Source organism: Erythrolamprus reginae, chromosome 2 (assembly GCF_031021105.1).
Source record: "Erythrolamprus reginae isolate rEryReg1 chromosome 2, rEryReg1.hap1, whole genome shotgun sequence".
Lineage (NCBI taxonomy): Eukaryota > Metazoa > Chordata > Lepidosauria > Squamata > Dipsadidae > Erythrolamprus > Erythrolamprus reginae.
Genome location: NC_091951.1, coordinates 153,098,478 through 153,123,935, shown reverse-complemented (window position 1 = coordinate 153,123,935; position 25,458 = coordinate 153,098,478). Strand labels below are relative to the sequence as shown.

At 42.9% G+C, this 25,458-nt stretch overlaps 1 protein-coding gene across 1 annotated transcript in view; it reads left to right on the top strand.

The window, feature by feature from the left end:
* The first annotated feature begins 1,118 nt into the window (after positions 1-1,118).
* The window catches only part of NHERF1 (NHERF family PDZ scaffold protein 1), a 97,063-nt gene continuing 72,723 nt past the window's right edge, over positions 1,119-25,458 (top strand). The window contains exon 1 of the mRNA XM_070739971.1: positions 1,119-1,833. Coding sequence (XP_070596072.1) covers positions 1,387-1,833 — 447 coding nt within the window. The 5' untranslated portion in view covers positions 1,119-1,386. The remainder of the gene's footprint in view (positions 1,834-25,458) is intronic.

Here is a 25,458-nt window from a genome sequence, read left to right as displayed (position 1 = left end):
TTACACACAAGAATGAATGATGTTTCTTCTACACTCCCTATTTTTCCATGTAATCTCCGTCCTGTTCTATGGCCTTCCTCCAGCGAGACACAAGGGCGTGTATGCCCTGTCAGTACCACTCCTTGTTCTGGTCACGAAGCCATTTCTGCACTGTGCGAATCACCTCTTCCATACTTCCTTTGCTGGTTGACAGCTTCAGCGCCAACTGTGAAGCCGTTATGCGTTGGTTGTCGTGAATGAGCACATCAGAAAACTGCGTCTTGTCAGGTGTGACAGCCGTGGTTAGCCACCCTGAATGCTGCAAATCTTGGAGCTCTGCCAAACCGTCTTCTAAGGGCCTCACCCTCTGTGCCCAGTGACTAACCGTACTTCTGTCAACTGCAGATTCTCCATAAACTGTACACAAACGTTTGTGAATGTTCCCAACAGTTTCTTTCTCCGTAGTGAGAAATTCAATCACGTACATCACTTAGAGATGTCATTTCAAAACACTGATGCAGCTATACTATCGGTCTGAAGAAACACAAAATTTACACACGCACTCCTGACAATTCAAATAATGTACAGTATATCTAAAGTTTCGCATTCCTACCATTACTGTATGCTGAGAAAAAAAATGTGGTGCATTACTTTCTGGGCGACCCTCGTACATTGCGAGAGCACCCAGAGCTTAATTTGGAAAGAGACACCTGTGTTCTCCCTCCATTAACTTGGAAGTGTATTTTATTTAATTAAACTTCATTAGGTTTAAATGTAATTGAAGGCGGTCGCCTTTAAATTGTTTTCTGTACAAAATGAGCTGTTTTTTCCGTAAAAGAAAATTTATATTTACCTCGTTAGTATCGGCACACTTAAACGGCAACCCGGCTTCGTGGAAAGAAAAAAAAATTGTTACCACCTGGACGGCCAATAAAGAACTACAATGAAGAATAAGAGGGCGGGGCTTTTCTATTTGCATGTTTCCGCCTCCGTTCCCATTTCCGATTCGACTTCGCCTTTGAGAGGCGTGCTTAAGAGCCTCGCAACTCCTTTCTCCCGAATTTCATTGGTCCGACCGTCCTCCGTCGTCATCGTGCCCGCCCCTCCCATAAAATGCCATTGATATTCTGGAACGCCTTAGACGCCGATGAAAGATGTGATTGGCGGAGAGCGGAGGCTTCTTAATAAGATTCGTAATCGGGATCCTGTCGGTCTCAATATCGTTCCGGACCCGCCCTGTGGAAACACCTGCTAACTTGCTCCGAAACGGGACTTGCCGGAGTTGCTTCGGGCTAGTTGCTTCCTAACAACTTTGCATCCTTCAAGTAGCTCGGGACGCTTCTTTTTTTAAAAAAAATCCCTGTTGAGATTCTTTGGGACGTGTGTGATCAATCGAAGGAGAAAACCATGGACAACGGGGGAGGGAGCGAACTCTTGCCTCGGTTGTGCTGCCCAGAAAAGGGACCGAACGGCTACGGCTTCCACCTACACGGGGAGAAGAGCAAAACGGGCCAGTTCATCCGGTTGGTGGAGCCCGATTCCCCGGCCGAAAAATCCGGTCTGAAGGCGGGGGACCGCTTGATCGAAGTGAACGGGGACAACGTGGAGAAGGAAAGCCACCAGCAAGTCGTCAACCGCATCCGAAACTCGCCCGGGTCGGTGCGCTTGCTGGTCGTGGATTCGGAGACCGACCAGCATCTGCAGAAGCAGGGCCTCCAATGCCGCGAAGAATTCATCCGCGGGCTGCCCGAGAAAGCCGAGGCGAAGAACGGCGAGCGGGAGGAGGCTGCCCGACAGGACCAGGAGGACGAAACCAAAGCGGACGGAGAGGAAAACCACCGCGATGCCCAGCGGGTAAACATCTAGATCTCGTCCGCGCGGCGGGGGCGGGTGGGGGGGGGGAGGCTCTCCATGCAGGAGGCGGTCGAGAAAGGTTGATCCGAAAAAGGCAGAAATGCTACCGGATTTCCCATCGCCAAATCGGTCAGGGATCCCCTATTCGTGTTTTAACTTCTTTAGGCGAGGTTTTCCGAACGTGGCACTGCGGTGGCCTGCGGAACTACCGTACACCCGATTGAATTTTTGCCAATCAGTGTGCTCCAAAAAAAAAAGCAAAAAATCCGTGTTGGAAGGGTGGGGATAAAGGAAAAACTTGAGTGTTGTACCATCGAGATCCGGCCATAAATAGCACGTATGGTTTTAATGTGGTTTTTAAATTATTTTAAATTGCTTTTTAAAGATGTCCTAATATTATAGTGTATTTTGTGGGGGTTGTGAGCCGCCTAGAGTCTGCAGGGAGTTGGGTGGTATACAGATTGAATTAATGAAAGAAGTAAAGGAAGGGAGGGGAAGGAAGAAAAAGAAAGAGAGAGAGAGAGAGGGAGGGAGGGAGGGGGGAGGGAAGGAGGAAAACAAAGAAAGAGGGAGGGGGGAGGGAAGGAAGGAAGGAAAGAAGGAAAAAAGAGAGAAAGAAAGAAAAAGGAGGGAGGGAAGGAGGGAAAGAAAGAAAGAAAAAGAAAGGAGGGAGGGAGGGAAAGAAAGAGAGGGAGGGAAAGAAAGAAAGAAAGGGAAAGAAAGAAAGAAAGAAAGAAAGAAAGAAAGAAAGAAAGAAGTGGGTTGGGCGAGGATTAACTCACGGGAAGAACCGGGAAAGCACGTTAACAATGTTTATCCACTGTGTGCGTTTCCAAGCGCGACAAGTAGAAGCGCCTAGAAGTAGGAGCTGAGGTAAATGTTTTCGTGGTTGGTCGATCAATGGCAAAACAACAACAACAACACCAAATCCCGACCCCCTTCTCCTTGCGATATAGATGAGTAAGGTTGCTTATGTTATCAACACACGGCGGTACTTGTTTAGAAAGCCAGGAGTAGCCATGTTGACTAGAAAGAGGGAGGAGGAGGAGGGAGGGAGAGAGAGTGTAAACCGAAGGGAAAGCAACAGTTCTGTGGTGCCTCTTCCTCCCACCGCCACCCCGATCCGGGTGATCTTCGTTTTTGGGGGGAGGGAAAGCTGTGGGTGGCTTCCGCCGGGTGAGAAGCTTGAGCCGTGAGTTCCACACGGTTGCGTAGCGCTGCCCTGGCCTCGGGGCTTGCGGAGGAGCTGAGGGCAGACTTCGGATGGTGACGAACAAATTGAGGAGAGGCGATATGTGAGCCCTGCCAGTCTGGGATGCCTGCTGCGTTCCCAAGACTTCAGACTCTGCAGAGGTCTTCAAACTTGGCAACTTTAAGACTTGTGGACTTCAACTCCCAGAATTCTATGCTGGCTGGAGAATTCTGGGAGTTGAAGTCCACAAGTCTTAAAGTTGCCAAGTTTGAGGACCCCTGCTTTAGAGAGATCCCCGTGGGAAGAGAACTGGGCATTCCTGTGCTCCAGCGGCCCAAATCGAGTTTGGGGTGTTCCTTTAAAAACCTCAGGTGGGGGGAACATCATCGTTGCCTCCCGGTGTTTAGATCTGCCAAGCGGAAAGAACATCGCGAAGGGTTTGGGCTTGGCTACTTGATCGCCTCCTTTTCCCCATGTACCTGAATTAAGAGATTAAGTGGTGCCTAGTACTCTTTGTAACAACTCCGCCTCCCCTGTGAAACCCTTTTTTTTTTTTAGTGGTACACATCAAAGCTGAAATCCAGCCTTCTTCAATCTGCTGCATTCCAGATGTGCTAAAGCTACATTGGGGAATTGTGTTCTCAAATCTGAGTGGGTGTTATTAAAGAAAGGCTTAGCTTTCCCGGTAGAAGATACTGTGGTACTTCTACTTAAGAACTTAATTTGTTCCAGGTTCTTAAGTAGAAAAGTTCGTAAGAAGCAATTTTTTCCCATAGGAATCAATGTAAAAGCAAATAATGCATGCAAACCCATTAGGAAAGAAATAAAAGCTCGGAATTTGGGTGGGAGGAGGAGGAAGAAGAGAAGGAAGACAGTCGCTGCCGAAGGAAGAAGGTGAGGTGAGGGGAATCAAAAAAATCCAAAATTTTAAGCCTTTAAAAAAAAAGAGCACGCACCTCCCATACACCCAGCGCGAGGTTGCATCCCATGCACTGCGACAGAAACCTAGGGGGAATGGCAGGAAACTGGCCGGGCCTTCCTGGGAAATTTTTCCGGGTTCAGGTTCTTAAATACAAAATTGTTCTTAAGAAGAGGCAAAAAAATCTTGAACACCCGGTTCTTATCTAGAAAGGTTCTTAAGTAGAGGCGTTCTTAGGTAGAGGTACCACTGCACTAGGAAAAAATGGCCTTCCACTTAAATCACCTTGGTGTGCTTTACTTGAGCCCTACTTGGATCAGAGGGTCACTCATGCCCGTATCACCTCATGGCTGGATTATTGCAATGTGCTCTACATGGGGCTACCCTTGGAGAGTGTTTGGAGACTACAGTTGGTCCAGAATGCAGCTGTGCGAGCTATGGTGGCTGTGCCCAGATAAAATCACACTTTGCCAATTCTTTGCGACCTGCACTGGTCTTCGGTCACAATTCAAGGTGTTGGTCATTATCTTTAAAGTCCTATATGGCTCAGGGTCAAAGTATCTTTGAGACTGCGTTCTACCACATGCCTTCCAGTGACCGGTTAGATCCCACAGGCTTGGTCTTCTTCAGGTCCCGTCAGCTAAACAGTGTTGGCTGATGGGTCCGTGGGGAAGAGCCTTCTCTGTGGTTGCCCCCACTCTCTGGAATCAGCTACCTCCTGAGAATCAAAGACCTGGCTTTTCCGATAGGCCTGAAGCCATTGACCTGGGGGTGGGGTGTTTACTAGCGAGGTCATCCCATGAATGTATGGATGGCTGTAATTCTTTTAAATTGAAATGTTTTTATATTGATCCATGTTTATTTTTGTTGTGAGCCTCCCTGAGTCCCTAGGGAGTTGGACAGCATAGAAATGTAAGTAAGTAAGTAAGTAAGTAAGTAAGTAAGTAAGTAAGTAAGTAAGTAAATAAATGCTGCACAAATTTAGTTAGGTCACCTTATTTTACTTCATTATGTCATCCCATTCTATCAAAAGTAAAGGTGTTTTTGTGTGATAAATGGGACTGCCGCCTTATTTTCATGCATGCTAATTTATTTCTCCCCTTGCTACTTTGCTAAATCAAACGAGGAATTTATTAAGGTTTTTTTTAAAGCTTTAAAAATAATTAGCACCTTCCTGCACACTTCCTAAACTCTGGAAGGCATACAATAAATTAAATACTTAGTGCTTATTGAGCTACCATAGCCTGGTATTGAGCATTTGGTGAATTTTTAATTATCTCAGTGAAACTGGCCGCATCTTGAGCCCTGCAAGGCAAAGAGAACTTTGAAGTTTTAAAAACATAGGGGTTGGAAAAAAGAAATCCAGTTATCTGAACAAGAGACTGGAACTGTTGTTTCCTGAAACTAAATCTTGTTTTCCTCCCCATTTTTTAAATATAATATAAATTATATTCAGATCTTTTCTGCTACTTTTATACATTTTGGATTGCTTTATAGAGAAATTAAATCTGTTCCACTGATCTGAGAGATAAATTTAATTCCAAGATATGTAGGACTAAGTCACAACTCATTTACATGAACTTGAGGAAGAAGAGGGCTTAGTAAACTTGTTGAAACGTGAAGCTAAGCTGTAACCAAAAAGTCCCTGTTTGGTATATCCGCAAACATATCCTCTCCAAGGGATAAACCATACATTATAACTTTAGGAGATCATACTTTAGGGACCAACATGCTCATTCAATGATTTGACCTCACAAGTTTTTTAACCAGTACCCAACATGGATTAATATAAATAATGTTTTCTCTGCAGTCTCCAAATAGATAAGAAATAAGATAATGATAAAACAGTTCTTTTACTTTAAAATCCTATTCAAATAATTTTGATTGAGAAGCCTTTCTCCATCTTGGAGATATAAAATGTTGTTGCTCTCGAGGTCCTGTGATGGATACATGTTATAGATTTGTACCTGGTGCATTTTGGGATTTCCTCTGTTAACAATGAACTTTTGATGGGCTTCAGTCTTTTGATGTATGAACCTTGGTTGATAGCTCCCTAAAGAAATGTAGCAATCCACTGAAACCATTAAATTGAGTTTCAATTTAATTCTTGTGCTACTTTCTGTTTCTGATTTTGCTTGAGAGGCGCCTTAGGAATATGGCTATGAACAGTTGCTGAAAAGCATGTTGCAATGCAGGCGAATTTGCATATGATCCTAGACATTTGAAATCAGGATTAGGGTATTTGGAGTCTTGGATGTGGTTAGACTGACAAAAAGGCAAGCTCTTTGGAGCTCTTTGGACAACGCTAAGAATGGGTTTACTATTAAGCATTGATCAAACTGGACTTAGAGCAATATGACCAGCAACAACCTTCTGTAAAATAGAGAAGTAATTTGCTGCTATAAGGGAAAGCTGTACATATAGGAACGTAGAAGAGGCTGAAGTACAGGCTTCCCACCAACAAATCAAGCGATTGCGATAAGTTCTGTAATACAAAGCTCAATTAGATTAGTTTATTAAGTCATAAATGTCTGGCTGATTTGACAGTTTTCATATTTGTGGAGAAATGGATATACGAGATAAAGGCCTGCAGGGGCGTTTGAAATGTGCAGTTGTAGAAAGAACACAATTTGGACTTGAATCAGCTTTGCTGGAATGTTTAATACTGTTGGGCAATCTGATACCTTTTAAATATTTTGGACTACAGCCGCCACAATCCCTACTAGGCATCACCGTGCCTATACCCCTGTCCAAAAAGTTGGGGAAAGGAACAGGTTTGGCATTAACTGAAGGGATGCCAGTCATCCAGAACAACAGCTCTCAAGTTGCAAATTTGGGAGCTATCGCGGAACCTCAGCATTGGCTTAAAAACATTCCTGCTTCTTCACTCTTGATTTCAGTCTAATATAAATCCTTGGCTACATTCCTACCCATTCTATATTTTTGGCTGCAACATAGATTGACCAATTGGTTATGGGCCATCAAACCGAACTCTTGGCTTGAAACTGACCTGATTTGACATCTTGATTTGAATGTCCAGATCAAATCAAACTGGTTTTTCCAAATTAGATTGATATTCAAATGGCAGAGTTCCTGATTTGAATAGACGCAAGAGTTAGTGAGAGACACAAAAGCTGCAGTGGCATGGAAAGTTGGTGAAGAATTGGGGGAAGATACAAATGCAGAATTTATTTTTATTTTATTTATTGTCAAGTGTATATTGGTGGCATGCAAAGATATAATAATAATCATATACATGATTAGTCAAGGGCTACCAAAATGTTTACTACCACACTGTGGATATGGCTTATGCATTTTCTTTCAACATCTTTCAGTGCAAATTGGGTGCTCTGGGGTGGAGCTCCATTTTTGCTACCCCACTACGTGCCCCACCCCACGTCTGGGCAGTAGCCCACCCCTGTACATGATACTAGTAAAAGAGAAACATTAGGACAGGGGACAGAAGGCACTCTGGTGCACTTATGCGTGCCCCCTTCTGTGCTTTTATTCCTCTGAATATTGTAGTAGGAATAGCCATAGTATAGGCTGTTTAATTGGAGCACCAAATCTTATAGACTCCACTATGATTTATTTTTTATTGATTGATTTTGTCCAATACACAATGAGGGTTTTAGTGGGTATACACATAGTAAAATACATGATGAAGGTTATAGAGGAGATACTCGTAGTAAAATATATTTAAGAAAGAAGAGAAGAGAAGTTGTAGGAATAGAACATATCAATGAAACAATAGAAGAAGAGATATAGGAATAGAAGAAAGGTATGGGAGATATAGGAGAGCAATAGGACAGGGGATGGAAGGCACTCTAGTGCACTTGTACTCGCCCCTTACTGACCTCTTAGGAATCTGGATAGGTCAACCGTGGATAATCCAGGGGTAAAGTGTTGGGGGTTTGGGGATGACACTATGGAGTCCGGTAATGAGTTCCACGCTTTGACAACTCGGTTACTGAAGTCATATTTTTTTACAGTCAAGTTTGGAGCGGTTAATATTAAGTTTAAATCTGTCGTGTGCTCTTGTGTTGTTATGGTTGAAGCTGAAGTAGTCGCCGACAGGCAGGATGTTGCAGCATATGATCTTGTGGGCAATACTTAGATCTTGTTTAAGGCATCTTAGTTCTAGACTTTCTAGACCCAGGATTGAAAGTCTAGTCTCGTAGGGTATTCTGTTTTGAGTGGAGGAGTGAAGGAGTGACCTGTGAAAAAAAATATATTAAAGAAATATACTTAATATGCTACCGCCTATATTCATAATATTGTGTGACCAAGAACATTACAGTACCTTTTTAAAAATTTGATTCCTGTCTCTTTGGGCTTGATAAGTTAGAAACCCTATGCAAATCATTGGAAGCAGATAGTCAAATCTGCCTTAGTTGAGGGTTACTTCTTGGGAGGGGAGGCAAAGAGAGAGGATTCTCGCCACTGCCAACAAGTAGGAGTCCTTGATTGTTTGGAGCTTCTAGGCATCTGGAATTTTGAAAGTGTATAATGGGCGTCCTCACAAAATGGCTGCTAGGGAAGGGATGAGCTAGCCCTCAAACACCCATTTACGAGAAGGTTGCAGCAAAGCAAATGTGGTACATTTGTTCCCTGCCAACATTTTTGACCCCCTCCCCATTAAGCCTCATTTTCTCTTTCTTCTGAGCATGCCAATTCATGTCCTGCAGCTACTCATCGCTTTTTAAAAAAAATTCTATGAACTGGGGCCCCCAGAAAGCATGACTGGGAGCTGTCAGCTTCCCATTTTTATTCCCACTTAAAAGAGAAGATTGATGAAGTGGGCAGAAATTTATACTCTTTTTCTGCTGCTTCTGGGGCAAAATAAAACCAATTACTCACATTTGCCTGTAAACTGTATTTCTGTTTATATGCCACAATCCTTCTGAGAATTTTTGCTTTCTGTTGAATGTCTCGCAAGTGTCCAGGACTAACTTTGCAAAAGAGAGCTCCATGCAGATTCAGAATGCTACATTTCAGGGATGAAATCCAGCAGGTTCTAACAGGTTCTGGAGAACCAGTAGCAGAAATTTTGAGAAGTTTGGAGAACTGGTAAATACCACCTCTGGCTGACCCCATTTTGCAATATCCTTCCCCTGCCACGCCCTCCAAGCCACACCAGACCCACCACACCAGACCCACCGAAACAGTAGGGGGAGGGAATCATATTTCACCACTGCTACATTTCCTGGGAAGGTGTGTTTCCCATAATAGGATAAATTATAAGCTCCATATTCTTAACCATTTAATGTGCTAGGTCAGTGGTACATAAATAAAATCCATCCATATGCAACTCTGTTATGAAAAACCCTAAGAAAATTGCCCATGTACCATGTAAGGTTTTGAAAGCTGACCTGTAAAGAGGTAGCTAAGTACACTGCTAAAAAAATAAAGGGAACACTTAAACAACACAATATAACTCCAAGTAAATCAAACTTCTGTGAAATCAAGCTGTCCACTTAGGAAGCAACTCTGACAGTCAATTCCACATGCTGTTGTGCACATTCAACTTTGTACAGAAAAAAGTACTCAATGAGAATATTTCATTCATTCAGATCTAGGATGTGTTATTTGAGTGTTCCCTTTATTTTTTTGAGCAGCATAGTTTACTGAATTCTTCTGGGGACTGATTGAAGAATACAAATACAGTGGTACCTCGTGATACGAACCCCCCGTGATACGAACATTTCGAGATACGAACCCGGAGTTTGGAAATTTTTGCCTCTTCTTACGAACTTTTTTCGACTTACGAACCTACCGCAGATCACAAAATGGCGCTGCGGTGGGCGCCGCCGCCTGGCTGTCACCTTTTGAAACAGCCGGGGGGCTTCTCGGTGTTCACCCGAACCCAAACTTTTGCCGAACTTTTCGGGTTCGGGTTCGGGAGGCCGCCGAGAAGCGCCACCGCCCGCCTGTCACCTTCTGAAACAGCCGGGGGGCTTCTCGGCATTCTCCCGAACGCCGAACCTGGAAGTTCGGCAAAGGTTCGGGTTCGGGTTCCGGAGGCCGCCAAGTAGCGCCCGGCTGTTTCAGAAGGTTACCGCCGGGCGGCGGCGCATGGTGGAGCGCCGTTTTTGCGATTGGCGGTGGCGTTTTCGGCCGATCTGGAGGCTAAAATGGAGGTGGGGAATCCCAATAGGGAATTCCATGGGCCGAGCTTTGACGTCACGAAGATGTCCTTCCTGGAGGCTTCCTGTATAGTAAGATGTCAATCAAGCCTTTCCAGGGATGAAAATGATTTTATAATACTTTTTTTTTTTGCTGCTGGCAAAGATAGCTGCTTGTCACTAAGTTTTAAGAAGTCCATTTATTTCTGCATATTCCTTTTCCTCTCATGGACTCCCAATTTATACAGTATCGCTCATCTGACTGAGCAGTCAGCATCAATTTGCATTGCTCCAATGTCAAGTACTCTTTTGACATTGGAGGGTGATAAAGGAAGAAAGGCATGTGAACATTTAGCCTGTTTGTGTTCTGTGAACATATTTCCAGTGCGTGTGTTATTGAGATCCACCCTGAATTTCACTGAGTATAATTAATAGAAACATAGAAACATAGAAGTCTGACGGCAGAAAAAGACCTCATGGTCCATCTAGTCTGCCCTTATACTATTTCCTGTATTTTATCTTAGGATGGATATATGTTTATCCCAGGCATGTTTAAATTCAGTTGCTGTGGATTTATCTACCACGTCTGCTGGAAGTTTGTTCCAAGGATCTACTACTCTTTCAGTAAAATAATAAATACGTACCGGTAGTTTAAATAAAAATGGCACATACTGAGCTGTGTCAGCAACAGCCTTTCTTCTAGTTTTGGTATACTCTAGATTAGTGTTTCCCAACCTTGACAACTTGAAGATATTTGCACTTCAACTCCCAGAATTCCCCAGCCAATATGCTGAACTCAGATCAAAGAACCTACATTAAGGCATACTGAAACGTATGAAGCATGCCATTGTTTATTCAGAAATGTCTGTAAAACTGAGCATCGTTGATAATTGGTGTATGCTATCAAATACTAGGTTTCTTCAAATGCCCCAGTTATCAATGGTCAGCTTTTGGGATGGTGAAAGTCCCAGAAGTCGCCTTAATCTAGCACAGTGTTTCTTAACTTCAGCAACTTTAAGGTTGATGGATGGATGGATGGATGGACTTCAAATCCCAGAATCCCATAGCCACCCAGTCCACCCAAAAGTGTTCTGCTTTCATCAGATTGTTAATTTTTAAAAACTCTCTGTTTCGCCAAATGTATCTTTTCACTTTTTTTACAAGTACACCATGGATGATTAAATGTTCCTTCAGTTTCACATTTCTAACATTGATTAGAAGTACCATAGTACTGTCAGACGCGCTCTCTGGTAATAGATACCAATGGTATATCATTTTTTAAAATGTTTCCTTTTAAAAAGTAAGGCATAGATCTTGTTCTCCCGGCATGTCCCAACCGCCTGTAATTAGAGGGTAATTAGTCCAAAAAGACACACACCACACAATAGAAGGAAAACCAAAAGTCTTTATCAACAGAAAAGCAGAAAAAACTCCCTTATTAAATGTCAAAGGGATTTTCTGGTACACACAAGGCACAGGTTAAATGCAATCCAATTTCTTACCCAGTAACTGGGAAATTTGAGTCCAATTCCAAAGTCCAGAAAGTCCACACACAGTCTTGAACAGGGAAACAGCAAAACCACGAGCACGCTGCTCTTTTTATCTGTAGCACTAATTACAGCAGCCCCACCCAATCACAGGTGGCCTCACTTATCTCCTGTAATAATCCTTCAGTTGTTCTCTCCTATGCATCACTCTACGCATGCGTGGATCTGTCGTAAGTTCTTGTTCAGAATCCAGGGATGATAAAGATGATTGATCTCCTCCTGGGCTGTCTGCCAAACTCCCCTCTCTCCTGCCACTCATGCTTCCTTCGTCAGAGGAGACTTCGTCGGGAGATTCCCCCACATCCACCTCCACATTCCTTGGGGCAGGAGCTGGGCCAGAGCCAACCACAACAGACCTATTAACCACATTTTCTCCAAATGGTTCATTTGAATGTTACTTTGAATGAAATTACAAAGTATGGTTAAAGGGCTACATTTAGAGAGAAGATGGTGACACCATCTCTTAATGTACTGGAATAGCTGTATGTCTCATGAGAATACAATCCTGATCAAGTAAGGTGTCCACTAAATACTTCTAAAGTTCATGAATATATCTAATTGCTAACTAACAGAAGAATTGTTAATGTTTATTTGCTTAGGAATTTTAAATATGTGACCACAAATGACCATTTATCTAAATATTTAAATAGGGACTCTAGCAGGATTTGGAGATTCTTTTAACTAAAGAATTTCGGAGAAGGAAATAAGGGGAAATGGGGAGTTCCTGTTCATAGTTGTAATGGACAGAAGGGATGGCCTTGAAGGAACATGAGGAAGAGCCTCACCACGACAACAGTCAGACCAAAGAAATCTGAGTCCAGGGCAGAAATGTAACTTAAGAAAGTGAAGGGTCTTTGATGCTGTTTGAGCTTCCTTGTTTTCTTCAAGATATTTCATTACCCAAAGTAATTAACCCCAATCAAGACATTTCCAAGCAAGCCAACAATAAACAGCCCAGCCAAAGAACCTCTAAGATAGTGATGGCAAACCCATGACACATATGCTGTAGGTGGCACGCAGAGCCATATAGCAATAGCATTTAGACTTATATACCACTTCATAGTGCTTTTACAGCCCTCTCTAAGCAGTTTTACAGAATCAGCCTATTGCCCCCAACAATCTTGGTCCTCATTTTACCCCCCTCGGAAGGATGGCTAGCTGATTTTTGGCTTGGGAAGGCGTTTTTGACCTCCGGTGGGCAAGCAAGAGCATTTTCGCCCTTCCCAGGACTCAAGAAAGCCTATGGAGCCTGGGGAGGACAAAAAACAGTCCCACTGGTAGTTGGGAAATAGAACAGCATAGGGGTCATGCGCGGGGGCGGGGCAGCATGGGGAGCATTGAATTATGGTTGTGAGCACACACACACATAGTATGTATATGCGCACTTTCGGCACTCGAGGAAAAAAAGGTTCGCCATCACTACTCTAAGACTATCCCATCCAACATCGATAGAGCAAGCTTGAGAGCAAATCCCACTCCTTACTCGTACTGATGAGGTTACCTAGTTTGGCTAATGAAATGTCTGCAAGTAAAAAAAAATCAAGCTCAGAGAACACCAAAGACTCCTCATTTCAAGCCTGAGCTACAAATATTCTTCTTGGTTGGTATTTAAGAAACAGTCTCTGGACTATTCAATCCTCTGGAGTTCTTGCAAAGACAAAGGGAGGAAGGGGGTGGGGCAGGTATATTCAGACTTGAAAGATTATGTTATTATAACTATAATAATAATAAGCAGTTTTAGCGTTTATATCTTTGGTTTCCTAGTCTGGTGTAGCTTGAGGGATTGATAATAATATTTCAATGAATACATTTGGTGAGTCAGTACAATTTTAAAAAGAGGTGGCTCTACCTTGACTGACAGCAGTAATGCTGGGTTTCAGGCATAACTTTTCTATTCTTGGATAACTGTACATTATGTTTATAACCAATGAGTTGGAACAATAAATGACATTGCTATTTATTTCTTTTTATTCATTAAGGCAGTGATTTTCAACCTTTTTTGAGCTGCGGCACATTTTTTACATATACAAAATAATGGGGCACCTTGAGCGAGGGGGGCAGTGGGGGGGCTAAAAAAGGTTTGGACAAAAAAAATTCTCTCTCTCTTCCTCCCTTTCGCTCTATTTCTCTCCTTCTTTCTCTCTCTTCCTTCCTCTCTCTCTCCATCCCTCTTTCTCTCTTCCTTCCTTCCTCTTTTTTGCTCTTTCTATCTCTCCCTCCTTCCCTGCCTCTCTTTCTCTCTCTTGCTTTCTTTCTCTTTCTCTCTCTCTCTTTCTTTCTCTTTCTTTCTCTCTCTCTCTCTCTCTCTCTCTCTCTCTATTTCTTTCTTTCTTTCTCTCTTTCTTTCTTTCTCTTTCTTTCTCCTTTCTCTCTCTCTTCCTCCCTTTTGCTCTATTTCTCTCCCTCTTTCTCTCTCTTCCTTCCTCTCTCTCTCCATCCCTCTTTCTCTCTTCCTTCCTTCCTCTCTCTTTTGCTCTCTTTCTATCTCTCCCTCCTTCTCTGCCTCTCTTTCTCTCTCTTGCTTTCTTTCTCTTTCTTTCTCTCTCTCTCTCTTTCTTTCTCTTTCTTTCTCTCTCTCTCTCTTTCTTTCTCTCTCTCTCTTTCTTTCTTTCTCTCTCTCGCTTTCTTTCTTTCTCTCTCCCTCTTGCTTTCTTTCTCTTTCTTTCTCTCTCTTGCTTTCTTTCTCTTTCTTTCTCTCTCTCTTGCTTTCTTTCTTTCTCTTTCTTTCTCTCTCTCTCTCTTGCTTTCTTTCTTTCTCTCTCTTTCTTTCTTTCTTTCTCTTTCTTTCTCTCTCTCTTGCTTTCTTTCTCTCTCTCTCTTGCTTTCTTTCTCTTTCTTTCTCTCTCTTGCTTTCTTTCTCTTTCTTTCTTTCTCTCTTTCTTTCTCTCTCTCTCTCTCTTTCTTTCTCTCTCTCTTTCTTTCTTTCTTTCTCTCTCTTGCTTTCTTTCTCTTTCTTTCTCTCTCTCTTGCTTTCTTTCTCTTTCTTTCTCTCTCTTGCTTTCTTTCTCTTTCTTTCTCTCTCTTGCTTTCTTTCTCTTTCTTTCTCTCTCTTGCTTTCTTTCTCTCTTTCTTTCTTTCTTTCTCTCTCTCTTGCTTTCTTTCTCTTTCTCTCTTTCTCTCTCTCTTGCTTTCTTTCTCTTTCTTTCTCTTGCTTTCTTTCTCTTTCTCTCTTTCTCTCTCTCTTGCTTTCTTTCTCTTTCTTTCTCTCTTTCTCTCTCTTGCTGAGCTTCGTGGCACACCTGACCATGTCTCGCGGCACACTGTTTGAAAAACACTGCATTAAGGAACAGTACAGTAGAAGGAAACAAAACCAATCACATGAGGAACTGTATTAAGGGGTCGCGGCATTAGAAAGTTTGAGAACCACCGAAATAGAGATAGTGTAATACTTCAACTAAACTAAGCCTTGAAACCTTTTAATGAAATAATAATTTGACTTTGAAGCCAGAGAAATAGTTTTCTGTCTTCTCCTGCCTATCATGTAGAAAACATGTTTGCAGCAGGGATTCCTTGCCACTGAAATTCGGGAGGAATTTTGATTTACAAAAGTAAGAATTGGTTTGAAATATCTCCACAAAAGTTTCCTGGAATTAAAAGAGAGGAAATCTACCTTCAAGCCCTGCCCTTTAATACCTTTATCTTGTTAATACGCTTCTGCTAAAGGTCTCTGTGACAAATTGGTAAACTATTTATCTAAAACTCGATTCCTTTCCTGATTCTGCAACTCTGGCCATTGTGCTGCGCTATACCTATTGTCCTTGGTGTCAGAGATTTGTCTTTGAAATCTCCAAGTAGTAACCACTGCAAATATCTAAAACAATCTGTTCAAACACTAATTAATGAGGAACAATAGCTGGTCTGCCTTTCTCTTGATCTCCTTCAATAGCCGAACACCAGTTTTCAAACACTAGATAGAACAGGTTGGCACAAATAGACTGTGAAAAGATAGAATTTAAAAAATGGAATGTAATGATTACCTGATTTGTATACGTGAGTTCCAAACTGCAAAATAAATATCACATAAATATAAAAAGAGGGAGAAGAAAATATTGAGAAAGAGAGATCTGTGTGTCCTTCTGACTCCCTAGGACAGGGGTCAGCAACCCGTGGCTCTGGAGCCGCATGTGGCTCTTTCATCCCTCTGCTGTGGCTCCCTGTCACTCAAAATATGCATAACAACCACCAATGGCTGCCGATCGGTTTCCGGTCACAATTCAAAGTGTTGGTCATGACCTTTAAAGCCCTACATGGCATTGGGCCAGAATACATCCGGAACTGCCTTCTACCGCACGAATCCTAGCGGCCGATAAGGTCCCACAGAGTTGGCCTTCTCTGGGTCCCGTCGACCAAACAATGTCGTTTGGCGGGCCCCAGGGGAAGAGCCTTCTCTGTGGTGGCTCCGGCCCTCTGGAATCAACTCCCCCCAGAGATTAGAACGGCCCCCACCCTCCTTGTCTTTCGCAAATTACTCAAGACCCACCTTTGTCGCCAGGCATGGGAGAGTTAGGATATTGCTTCCCCTAGGCCATTACAAGTTATGTATGGTATGTTTGTGTGTATGTTTGGTTTTTATAATAAGGGTTTTTAGTTGTTTTATTAAATTGGATTGTTACATGTTGTTTTTTATCATGGTTGTTAGCCGCTCTGAGTCTGCGGAGAGGGGCGGCATACAAATCCAATAAATAAAATAAATAAAATAAATACCCGCTGGTACAAGATTTATTCAGCTTTTCAACTCCCGGTAGGCCAAACATGAATAAATCCAAGGGGGAAAAGTTTCAGAAGAGAACAGAATATTTAATTCAACTACATATGCTAGTTCTGTTGCCGCTCAGGAAATAGTCAGATCCTGGAAGACTTTTGTGGCTCCCGGTGTTTTCTTTTCTGTGGGAAACAGGTCCAAATGACTCTTTGAGTGCTTAAGGTTGGCGACCCCTGCCCTAGGAATGTATCTGGTCTTCCCAAAACAATACAGAGACTTTAGGCTTACAATAAAAGGCCGGTTAAAATATAAATCAGCCTGATCTTAGGCATTTAAATTGGCATACAATCATTACTGGGTGTAGTTGACATGTTTCCAAGCCAGTGTGTTATCAGTCATAAACCAGATCTGCAAAGCTAATAAATAACTCTGCAAACTGAACTTTCATTTCTGATCGTAATACTCCTAATTCCGAAGAGGCAGATCTGTCTTGTCATTCTCTTTCTCCTCCCTCTGATCGTTATAACTTTCTTACCAGATAAGCAGGTAAATAATGTTTGGATTCCGATATTGATCTGAACCATAAAGCATAGCTTACAGGTTACAATGTCCTGGATCACATATCACACTAACATGGAACCAAATAAGCAATGTGACTGATAACATAGCATGAAGTTCACAGCCAGTTGCTCTAACCAAGAGGTCTCCAAACTTGGCAACTTTAAGACTTCTGGACTTCAATTCCCAGAAATCTCCAGCATGGCTGGCTGGAGAATTCTGGGAATTGAAGTCCATAACTCTTAAATTTGTCGAGTTTGGAGACCTCTGCTCTACGCCATCAACAGGAAAAGTCAGGGAGGAATGAGCTTTTGAATCCTTGTGCCTGTACTTGTTTGATACTTGAATTAGCATCTTGGGATGTTTGTTTTTTCCTTTAGAGAACTTATTCAAGTCATTTGAGTCTATCATTGAGTTTGTCCAGGTATTTGACTGGCCTTTACTTTTAGCTGAGCTGAAATTTTACAATAGCTGGATTTCACTTTTTGCAAATGCTCCAAGTTTGTTCCCATTACTACATTCCTGTGAGTTGGTAACCAAATTTGGAACGGTAGTTTATTCACACGCAAATATGTTTATCAGCTTACTGTGTGTTGATTTTAGCAGAATCCCCCAAATTAAATGGGCAGTAGGATAAATAATTCTTATATTTTGTGTGATGGGTCCCAAAGGATGTGGTCTTTAATTATTTTGTGAGGAAACAGCTAGTGCAATTGTATAAAGCAGTGTTTTTCAACCAGTGTGCCGTGGCACACTAGTGTGCCGCGAGACATGGTCAGGTGTGCCGCGAAGCTCAGAGAGAGAAAGAAAGGAAGAGAGAGAGAAAGAAAGAGGGAAAGAAAGCAAGAGAGAGAGAGAGAACAAGAAAAAGAAAGCAAGAGAGAGAGAAAGAGAGAGAGAGAGAGGAAGGGAAGGAGAGAGAGAGAAAGGCATAGAGGTAGGGAGGGAGGGAGAGAGAAAGACAGCAAAAAAGAGAGGAAGGAAGGAAGATAAAGAAAGAGGGATGGAAAGAGAGAGAAAGAAAGGAAGGGAGAGAAAGAGGGAGGGAGGGAGAGAGAAATAGAGTGAAAGGGAGGAAGAGAGAAAGAGATAATTTTTTTGTCCAAACTTTTTTAGCCGCCCCCCCCCCCCCCCCACAATGTGCCCCAGAGTTTCATAAATGTAAAAAATGTGCCGCGGCTCAAAAAAGGTTGAAAATCACTGGTATAAAGAACAATAATGCATTATGTAAAGGAATTATTTCTCAACTTTTTGTGGCAGAGACTTTGGTTTCACTTCAGAGTGATGTCAAACATTGTTCCCGGGGGAGGGAATTTGTGCTACTGCCCCCCCAAAGCTTTAATGGCTGCAATTATTTTATAATTCTTACAAGGCAGAGATGCAGTAGAATTCCCCTCACTGGGAGGAAACTGCCTATAAACACCTCTCAGTTCTGGTTCTTGTCCAGTAAGTCGTAACCGATAATGGGTTGCAGGTGGTGCGGCTGTGATCGGGGTTCCGGTGGCGGAAATTGATATGCGCACGCATCTCCGCACCCCCCAATGTGTGCACGCCCGAGATTTGGCTGCACATGCTCAGCAAGTGATATCTCGCGCAAGGATGTTCTCGTGCGTGAGATTTCGCCAATTTTTGGCGGTTTTTTGCTTCCGCGCATGCATGGAAACTAAGAAATTGCTGGAAATCCGGCAGGTGCCCACATGCCTGATGCACACCGCCCACGACAATCCTGGAGAACATACCGGTAGCGGCCAGTAAGTGGAACCCCCACCTGGTCGTAACAGTATCTCAAAATAACTCATCCATACATGAAACAATTAAAATGTGCAGAAAAGTTCCCAAGGCAAAAAAAAAAAAAGGACATCAAGCATAGAGTAAAATGTGAGAGGAGAAGAAAAAAGTTGTAATACTACAAAAATGTTAAAATCAAATTGAAGACTTAGATCCCAAGTGTTCCCCCCATTGTAGAGGTGAAGAATATAATAATACTAATGCTAATACATTTAGGGTCTGTTCCCTGTTCCTGAGCCGAGGTGGTGCAGTGGGTAGAGTGCAGGACTGCAGGCCACTGAAGCTGACTGTAGATCTGTAGGTCAGTGGTTCAAATCTCATCACCGGCTCAAGGTTGACTCAGCCTTCCATCCTTCCCAGGTGGGTAAAATGAGGACCCGGATTGTGGGGGCAATAGGTTGGCTCTGTTAAAAAGTGCGAGGTCGTGGCAGCTGTCAGCCTTGATAGCTTCAAGACAGGAGTAGATAGATTCATGGATGCCAAGTGTATCAGTGGTTATTGAAACGGATGTCCAAGTGCTGCCTCTATGTTGGTTGATGCATTCAGGATTCCCTTGAGTACCATTTGTTGGGGGTCAAGGGAAAGGGAGGGCGAATGCTGGCTGGGGAATTCTGGGAGTTGAAGTCCAGATATCTTCAAGTTGCCAAGGTTGGGAAACACTGCTGTAGAGCCTGTGCAAACCAGGAGGAACCCACCTCTGATACACACATAGAGTAGCTTGCTCTTTTGGGGAAGGCATCATTTTCTCCTTGGTAGTTCCTTGAGTAAAGTGTTGTTTTTCTTTCTGCTTGCTTGATTGTTTGCCTGGTGTTAATCCCTGCTTAATGGGGTGTTGGCTGCTAGAAGAGATGTGTTCTGCTCTTTTTATTTCCTTCTTAGCTTTTTTTTTCTGTTTTGAATTGAGTATAAATATGATTTGTTTCTCTGTGCGTTTCTGTGTGCTCAAAGCTCTAAATGCCAAGCTTTCAGAATTCCTTAGTGTTTTCGGATTTAAGCTTGGTCTAGAGTCAGTTTGATGTAGTAGTTAAGACATCCAGCTAGAAACCAAGAGACTGTAAATTTTAGGTGTGTGTGTGTGTGTGTGTGTGTGAGAGAGAGAGAGAGAGAGAGAGAGAGAGAGAGAGAGAGAGAGACCTTAGGCCAGTCACTTTTTTCTCAGCCCTAGGAAGGAGGCAATAGCAAAGTTTCTGAAAAACTTTGCCAAGAAAACTGCAAGGGCTTGTCCAGGTTGTCTCAAAGAATTGGACACGCTTGAAAGAAAGTGGGGTACATGGTGTTCAGTTTCCCAGTAGAAGCTATGGGTGCCCAACTTTTGGTAGGATCTACAAAGTGGTACATCAGGCTTGTGTGTTTTGTGGCATCTATAGACGTATGGAAGGACAGTCTCCACTGCTTTTGATATAGGCCAATGTTTTTCCGCCCCAAGTCTGCGGAGAGGGACGGCATACAAATCTAATAAATTATTATTATTATTTTCTTTTGTGATTTAACCTTTCTTGGTTAGGTCATTGAAGAATCTCCTGATCAGGTAGTCTAGTTTCTTTTGGGTTGGTATTTACGGGGTGATAAGTTTCTTTGTCCTCCAGTAATCAATTGGCTTTTTGTATGTCTTGTTGCTTTTCTGTGGTAATTGTGGTTTGACCTTTACCTGCTGGGAAGATGGTAACGATGGTTCTTCTTTATGTTTTGAGGGCTTCTCTTTCCCCAGCTTTAAGTTGGTTCTGCTTTTGTGTTCTTCTGGTCTGTGGGGTGATTATGTTTTCTTGCATCTTTGTGGCACATCCTGATGATTTCAAATGCTGCTTCTAAGGCTACGAAAAATTCTAACTGATTCCTATTGTCTATATCAGTGATGGCGAACCTATGGCACGGGTGCCACAGGTGGCACACGGAGCCATATTTGCTGGCACATGAGCCGTTGACCTAGCTCAGCTCTAGGGTGCATATGTGTACCAGCCAGCTGATTTTTGGCTCACACAGAGTCTCTGGGAGGGTGTTTTTAGCTTCCAGAGAGCCTCCAGGGGGATGGGGGAGGGTGTTTTTACCTCCCTTCGGCTCTAGGGAAGCCTTTGGAGCCTGGGGAGGGCGAAACATGAGCCTCCTGGGCCCACCTGAAGTTGGGAAACAGGCTGTTTCTGGCCTCCAGAGGGCCTTAGGGGGAGGGCTGTTTTTGTCCTCCCCAGACATTGAATTATGGGTGTGGGCACTTGCGCAATAGCACACGCACACACTCTTTCGGCACCCGAGGAGAAAAAGGTTCGCCATCACTAGTCTATATTATAACTGAGGCCTTTCATGTGTTTTGCAGTGGGTAGTGGGCGGCTGGAGTGTTGACTCCTCATTTGACTTCAGATATCTCTTTGCTTCTGGAGTTTAGCTTGAGAAGTTTGGTTTGCAGTTTCGTTTCCCTTTTTTCAGCGTGTCTTAGAGAGATATAGTCTTGATGGCATTTGTTCGTGTTTTTGTGTGTTCTGGGATCATGATTTGTTCCAGTTACTCCCTGAGATTATATGCGGTGTACTGGTATTTCTCTAGCCTGAGATAAGCTTCAATAATTGTTATTATCATATCATTTTTGGCTGTTTTGGTGTTTATTTAATAAATGATTAATTAAACCATTGGTGTTTATTTTAACTTATAAAACGTAAGAAAAGCATGCTATAACGTATGAGTGGGTGAATTTACTTTTCGTATATATAGCAGCCACCTTACCCAGAGGTTCCCTACCAGTTCGCTGAGCACTGACAATGTCAGCTCGCTTCATTTGCATGCGCAGTTTCACATAAGTTCCCTACCAGTTTGCCGAGAACTGACAATGTGAGCGCTTGTACACGCTCACTTCATTCGCACATGCCTTCCATACATGAGCTTTGCTCGTGTGCCCAGCTTCAGGCATGTACATGGCTTGAAAGCGTGGCTAAATAGGACGGCATGGCCGCTATTACCAGTTCACCAGAACCGGCTGAATGCCACCTCTGACCTTACCCCAAAATATGTTGCCTAAGCATGAGGGGGGGTTCTTTAGGGCAGTGATAGGAAAGAGTCAACGGATTTTGCTTTAGCAGCTGCTGAGTCATCACTTCTTCCTTCTCGGGGCAAGTGACTGCCTCTAGGTCTGTTAATGGTTCTCAAACATTTATGGCTCCTTCCCTTTGGCCATCCTGACCTCTTCATTAGGAGTGGCAGCCACAGTTCATGGTGGAAGACTTCAATGGAGCTGATAGCAGAGAGAAATCAGAGTAAAAAAAAAAAAAGAGAAGGGAAGTTCTGGAGAGATAACAACCAGTTCCCCTTATCTTTCATTATGGGGATAAAGACTTCTGGGAATTACGTTGTGATATATGTGATTACTGGTCCTTCCCTGGGTAGGATGTTAGAATACGGATAGGAAATCTTACATTAGCTGGCAGTTTTTAATAACCCATTTTCACCCCATCGGTTTTAGGATAATTAGCCCTATTTAGTGTCACAGAGAATTTCATCACACGAGGAATGATGTGAACAAGCCATTTTACCCTTAAAGCTTTTGGATTCTTATTCTGAAAGTCAGTGATGGTGAACCTATGGCATGGGTGCCACAGGTGGCACGCGGAGCCATATTTATTTATTTATTTACTTACTTACTTACTTACTTACTTACTTACTTACTTACTTACTTACTTACTTACTTATTTATTTGATTTTTATGCCGCCCTTCTCCTAAGACTCAGGGCGGCTTACAACATGTTAGCAATAGCACTTTTTAACAGAGCCAGCCTATTGCCCCCACAATCTGGGTACTCATTTTACCCACCTCGGAAGGATGGAAGGCTGAGTCAACCTTGTGAGCCGGTGATGAGATTTGAACCGCTGACCTTCAGATCTACAAGTCAGCTTCAGTGGCCTGCAGTACAGCACTCTACCTGCTGCGCCACCCTGGCTCATATCTGCTGGCACACTAGCCGTTGCCCTAGCTCAGCTCCAATGGTAATGTGTGTGCCGGCCAGTTGATTTTTGGCTCACATAGAGGCTCTGGAAGGGCATTTCTGGATTACAGAGGGCGTCCGGGAGAATGGGAGAGGACATTTTTGCCCTCTCCGGGTTCCAGGGAAACCTCTGAAGCCTGGGGAGGGCAAAAAATGGGCATACAAGGCCCACCAGAATTTGAGAAATGGGCCATTTCTGCCCTCCAGGGAGAGGAGTAGGCCATTTTCACCCTCCCTAGTCATTGAATTATGGGTGTAGGCACTTGCACATGCACAACAGTGCATGTGCAAACACTGTCAGCACCCATGGGAAAAAAGGTTCGCCATCATTGCTCTATGTTATGGCTGAGTAACACTTAAGGAACATTATTAAGAGCCGGGGTGGCGCAGCAGGTAGAGTGCTGTACTGCAGGCCACTGAAGCTGACTGTAGATCTGTAGGTCAGAGGTTCAAATCTCATCACTGGCTCAAGGTTGACTCAGCCTTCCATCCTTCCGAGGTGGGTAAAATGAGGACCCGGATTGTGGGGGCAATAGGCTGGCTCTGTTAAAAAGTGCTATTGCTAACATGTTGTAAGCCGCCCTGAGTCTAAAGAGAAGGGTGCAATAAAAATCGAATGAATGAATGAATGAATGAATGAATGATGAGTTGAGAACAATCTAATGTCATGTCTATGAAGATTCTCAATTATCCAGGTCATTTTTCATAAGGCAACTGGACTTCCTTATTTTTTTTCCCCCTTGAACATGTTCTCCTTCTTATCTGAACTGAAGAAGCTTCTTAGATGAGAAGCAAAACATTTTCAAGGGGAAAAAAGAACCTACGAAAGTCCAGCTGCCTTTTAAAAAACATCTTTGAGAAGACCTAATGCCGTGTTAGTCAGGCCACTTAAAAGTGAATCGCAACCAGTACAGCATAATTGCATGCAATGGGGAGTTTTCATTCACACATCTGCTAGCATTCTTTAGATTTCTAACCCAGGTGGGAGCATATGTGAAAGGTGCTTTGCTCAGATAAATGCACCACTTCCACAGTCCACTGGCTATTTTCTGACATCACAGCGTGCAACCTAAAGAGCAGAGGGACTACTCTCTGTCCCTTGCATGCTGAAATGTAAAAAATAAAATACAGGAAATTGTGGAGATTGGGCTAATAGGAGGTGTCTTCATCCAACACATCTAAAAGTTGGGCTCGGTTGACCATTCAAGAACTTACTTTCCAGAGGGAAGGGCACGGTAATAATGGAACAAAGGACAAAATGGGAAGGCCTCAGATTCAAAGTGCATTGAGAATTATTTCTTGAGAAAGCGGGACATAATTCTTCACTTATGTAAGGGTGCACCCTTTGTTCTGCTTACGTAAGCTACTGTATAAGACCTTTCCTCCCTTAAAAAAAAGGCTGAAAATTTGGATGTAGCTTTTTTCAAAGCTTCCCCCCCCCCCCAGCCCTAATGAGGTGATAATGATCTTCCCAGCTTCCTAATCCCTCCAAAGTAGGTTTTTCCAGACCTAAGCCTTTGCAGGCTTGTTTTCATTCCTACTCCCTCCAAACATTTTTTTCAGCCCTAACCAGGGGACAAAATAATGTGCTGAAGTTGACCAGACTAAGAACGCTAGCCAGATGAATACCTGGCAGGTAGATTTTTCCTCTATTTTCCTCCCCCAAAACTAAGGTGTATCTTATACTCTGGTGCATCTTATACCCCTAACTCGTGTCTTTAAAAAAAAATATTTATCAGATTTATCCTGCCTTTCATTCAGCTGATCAAGATTACATAGAGCTTCTATTATTCCTCTCATTGATAATTCTATGAGTTAGACTGGGCTGAGTGACTCCATGAATTTTTGTGGCGATGGGGAGATTGGAACCTGTGCTTCCCTGCTTCTCATCCAGCATCTCTCTCTATATTGTGTGTGTTTCTTTTCTATAGAATATGTTTCCTGGGTTTCAATCTTATATGGATTTTTATAATAAGAGAGAATATTTGTAACTGAAATGAGGGGTCCTTGCTTGCTTGTTTTCTCGTAGAGGTTTCATTATCCTAAGTCAGTGGATCTCAACTTTGCTAATGCCGCAACCTCTTAATACAGTTCCTCATGTTGTGGTGACCCCCAACCATAAGTCTAGTGCCAATTCTCCCAACAGAGCTTTAAGCTGATTGGCAGGAAGATCAAAGGGACACCCCCACTGTAAATGACTCATTGGTTGAATTGTAAAAATATATTCCAACGTAGTTAGAGAATAGAATAGAATTCTTTATTGGCCAAGTGTGATTGCACACAAGGAATTTGCCTTTGGTGCATATGCTCTCAGTGTACATAAAAGAAAAAGATACATTTGTCAATCATGTGGTACAACACTTAATGATTGTCATCGGGTTCAAATAAGCAATGAAGAAACAATATTAATAAAAATTTTAGGATACAAGCAACAAGTTACAGTCGTAGAGTCAAAAGTGGGAGGAAAAGGATAATAGGAATGATGTGGAAAAAAACTAGTAGAAATAGAAGTGCAGATTTAGTAAAAGGTTTGACAGTGTTGAGGGAAACATTTGTTTAGTAGAGTGATTGTTTAGTAGAGTGATGTTAGTTCCTAACACCATGGGAAATTTGTCTTTTCCCATGGTCTTAGGCGACCCCTGTGAAATGGTCATTTGACCCCCCAAAGGGGTCCCAACCCCCAGGTTGAGAACCACTGTCCTAAGTGGTTAACTTACTCAGTGCTAGTAAGGAGTGCTGTTTGCTGTCAGTTTATATTCTGGTGACTTGCCTGTCTGTGTCTAAGAGAGCAGTACAATTAACAGAACCAGAAAACCTTGTTTTTCCTTT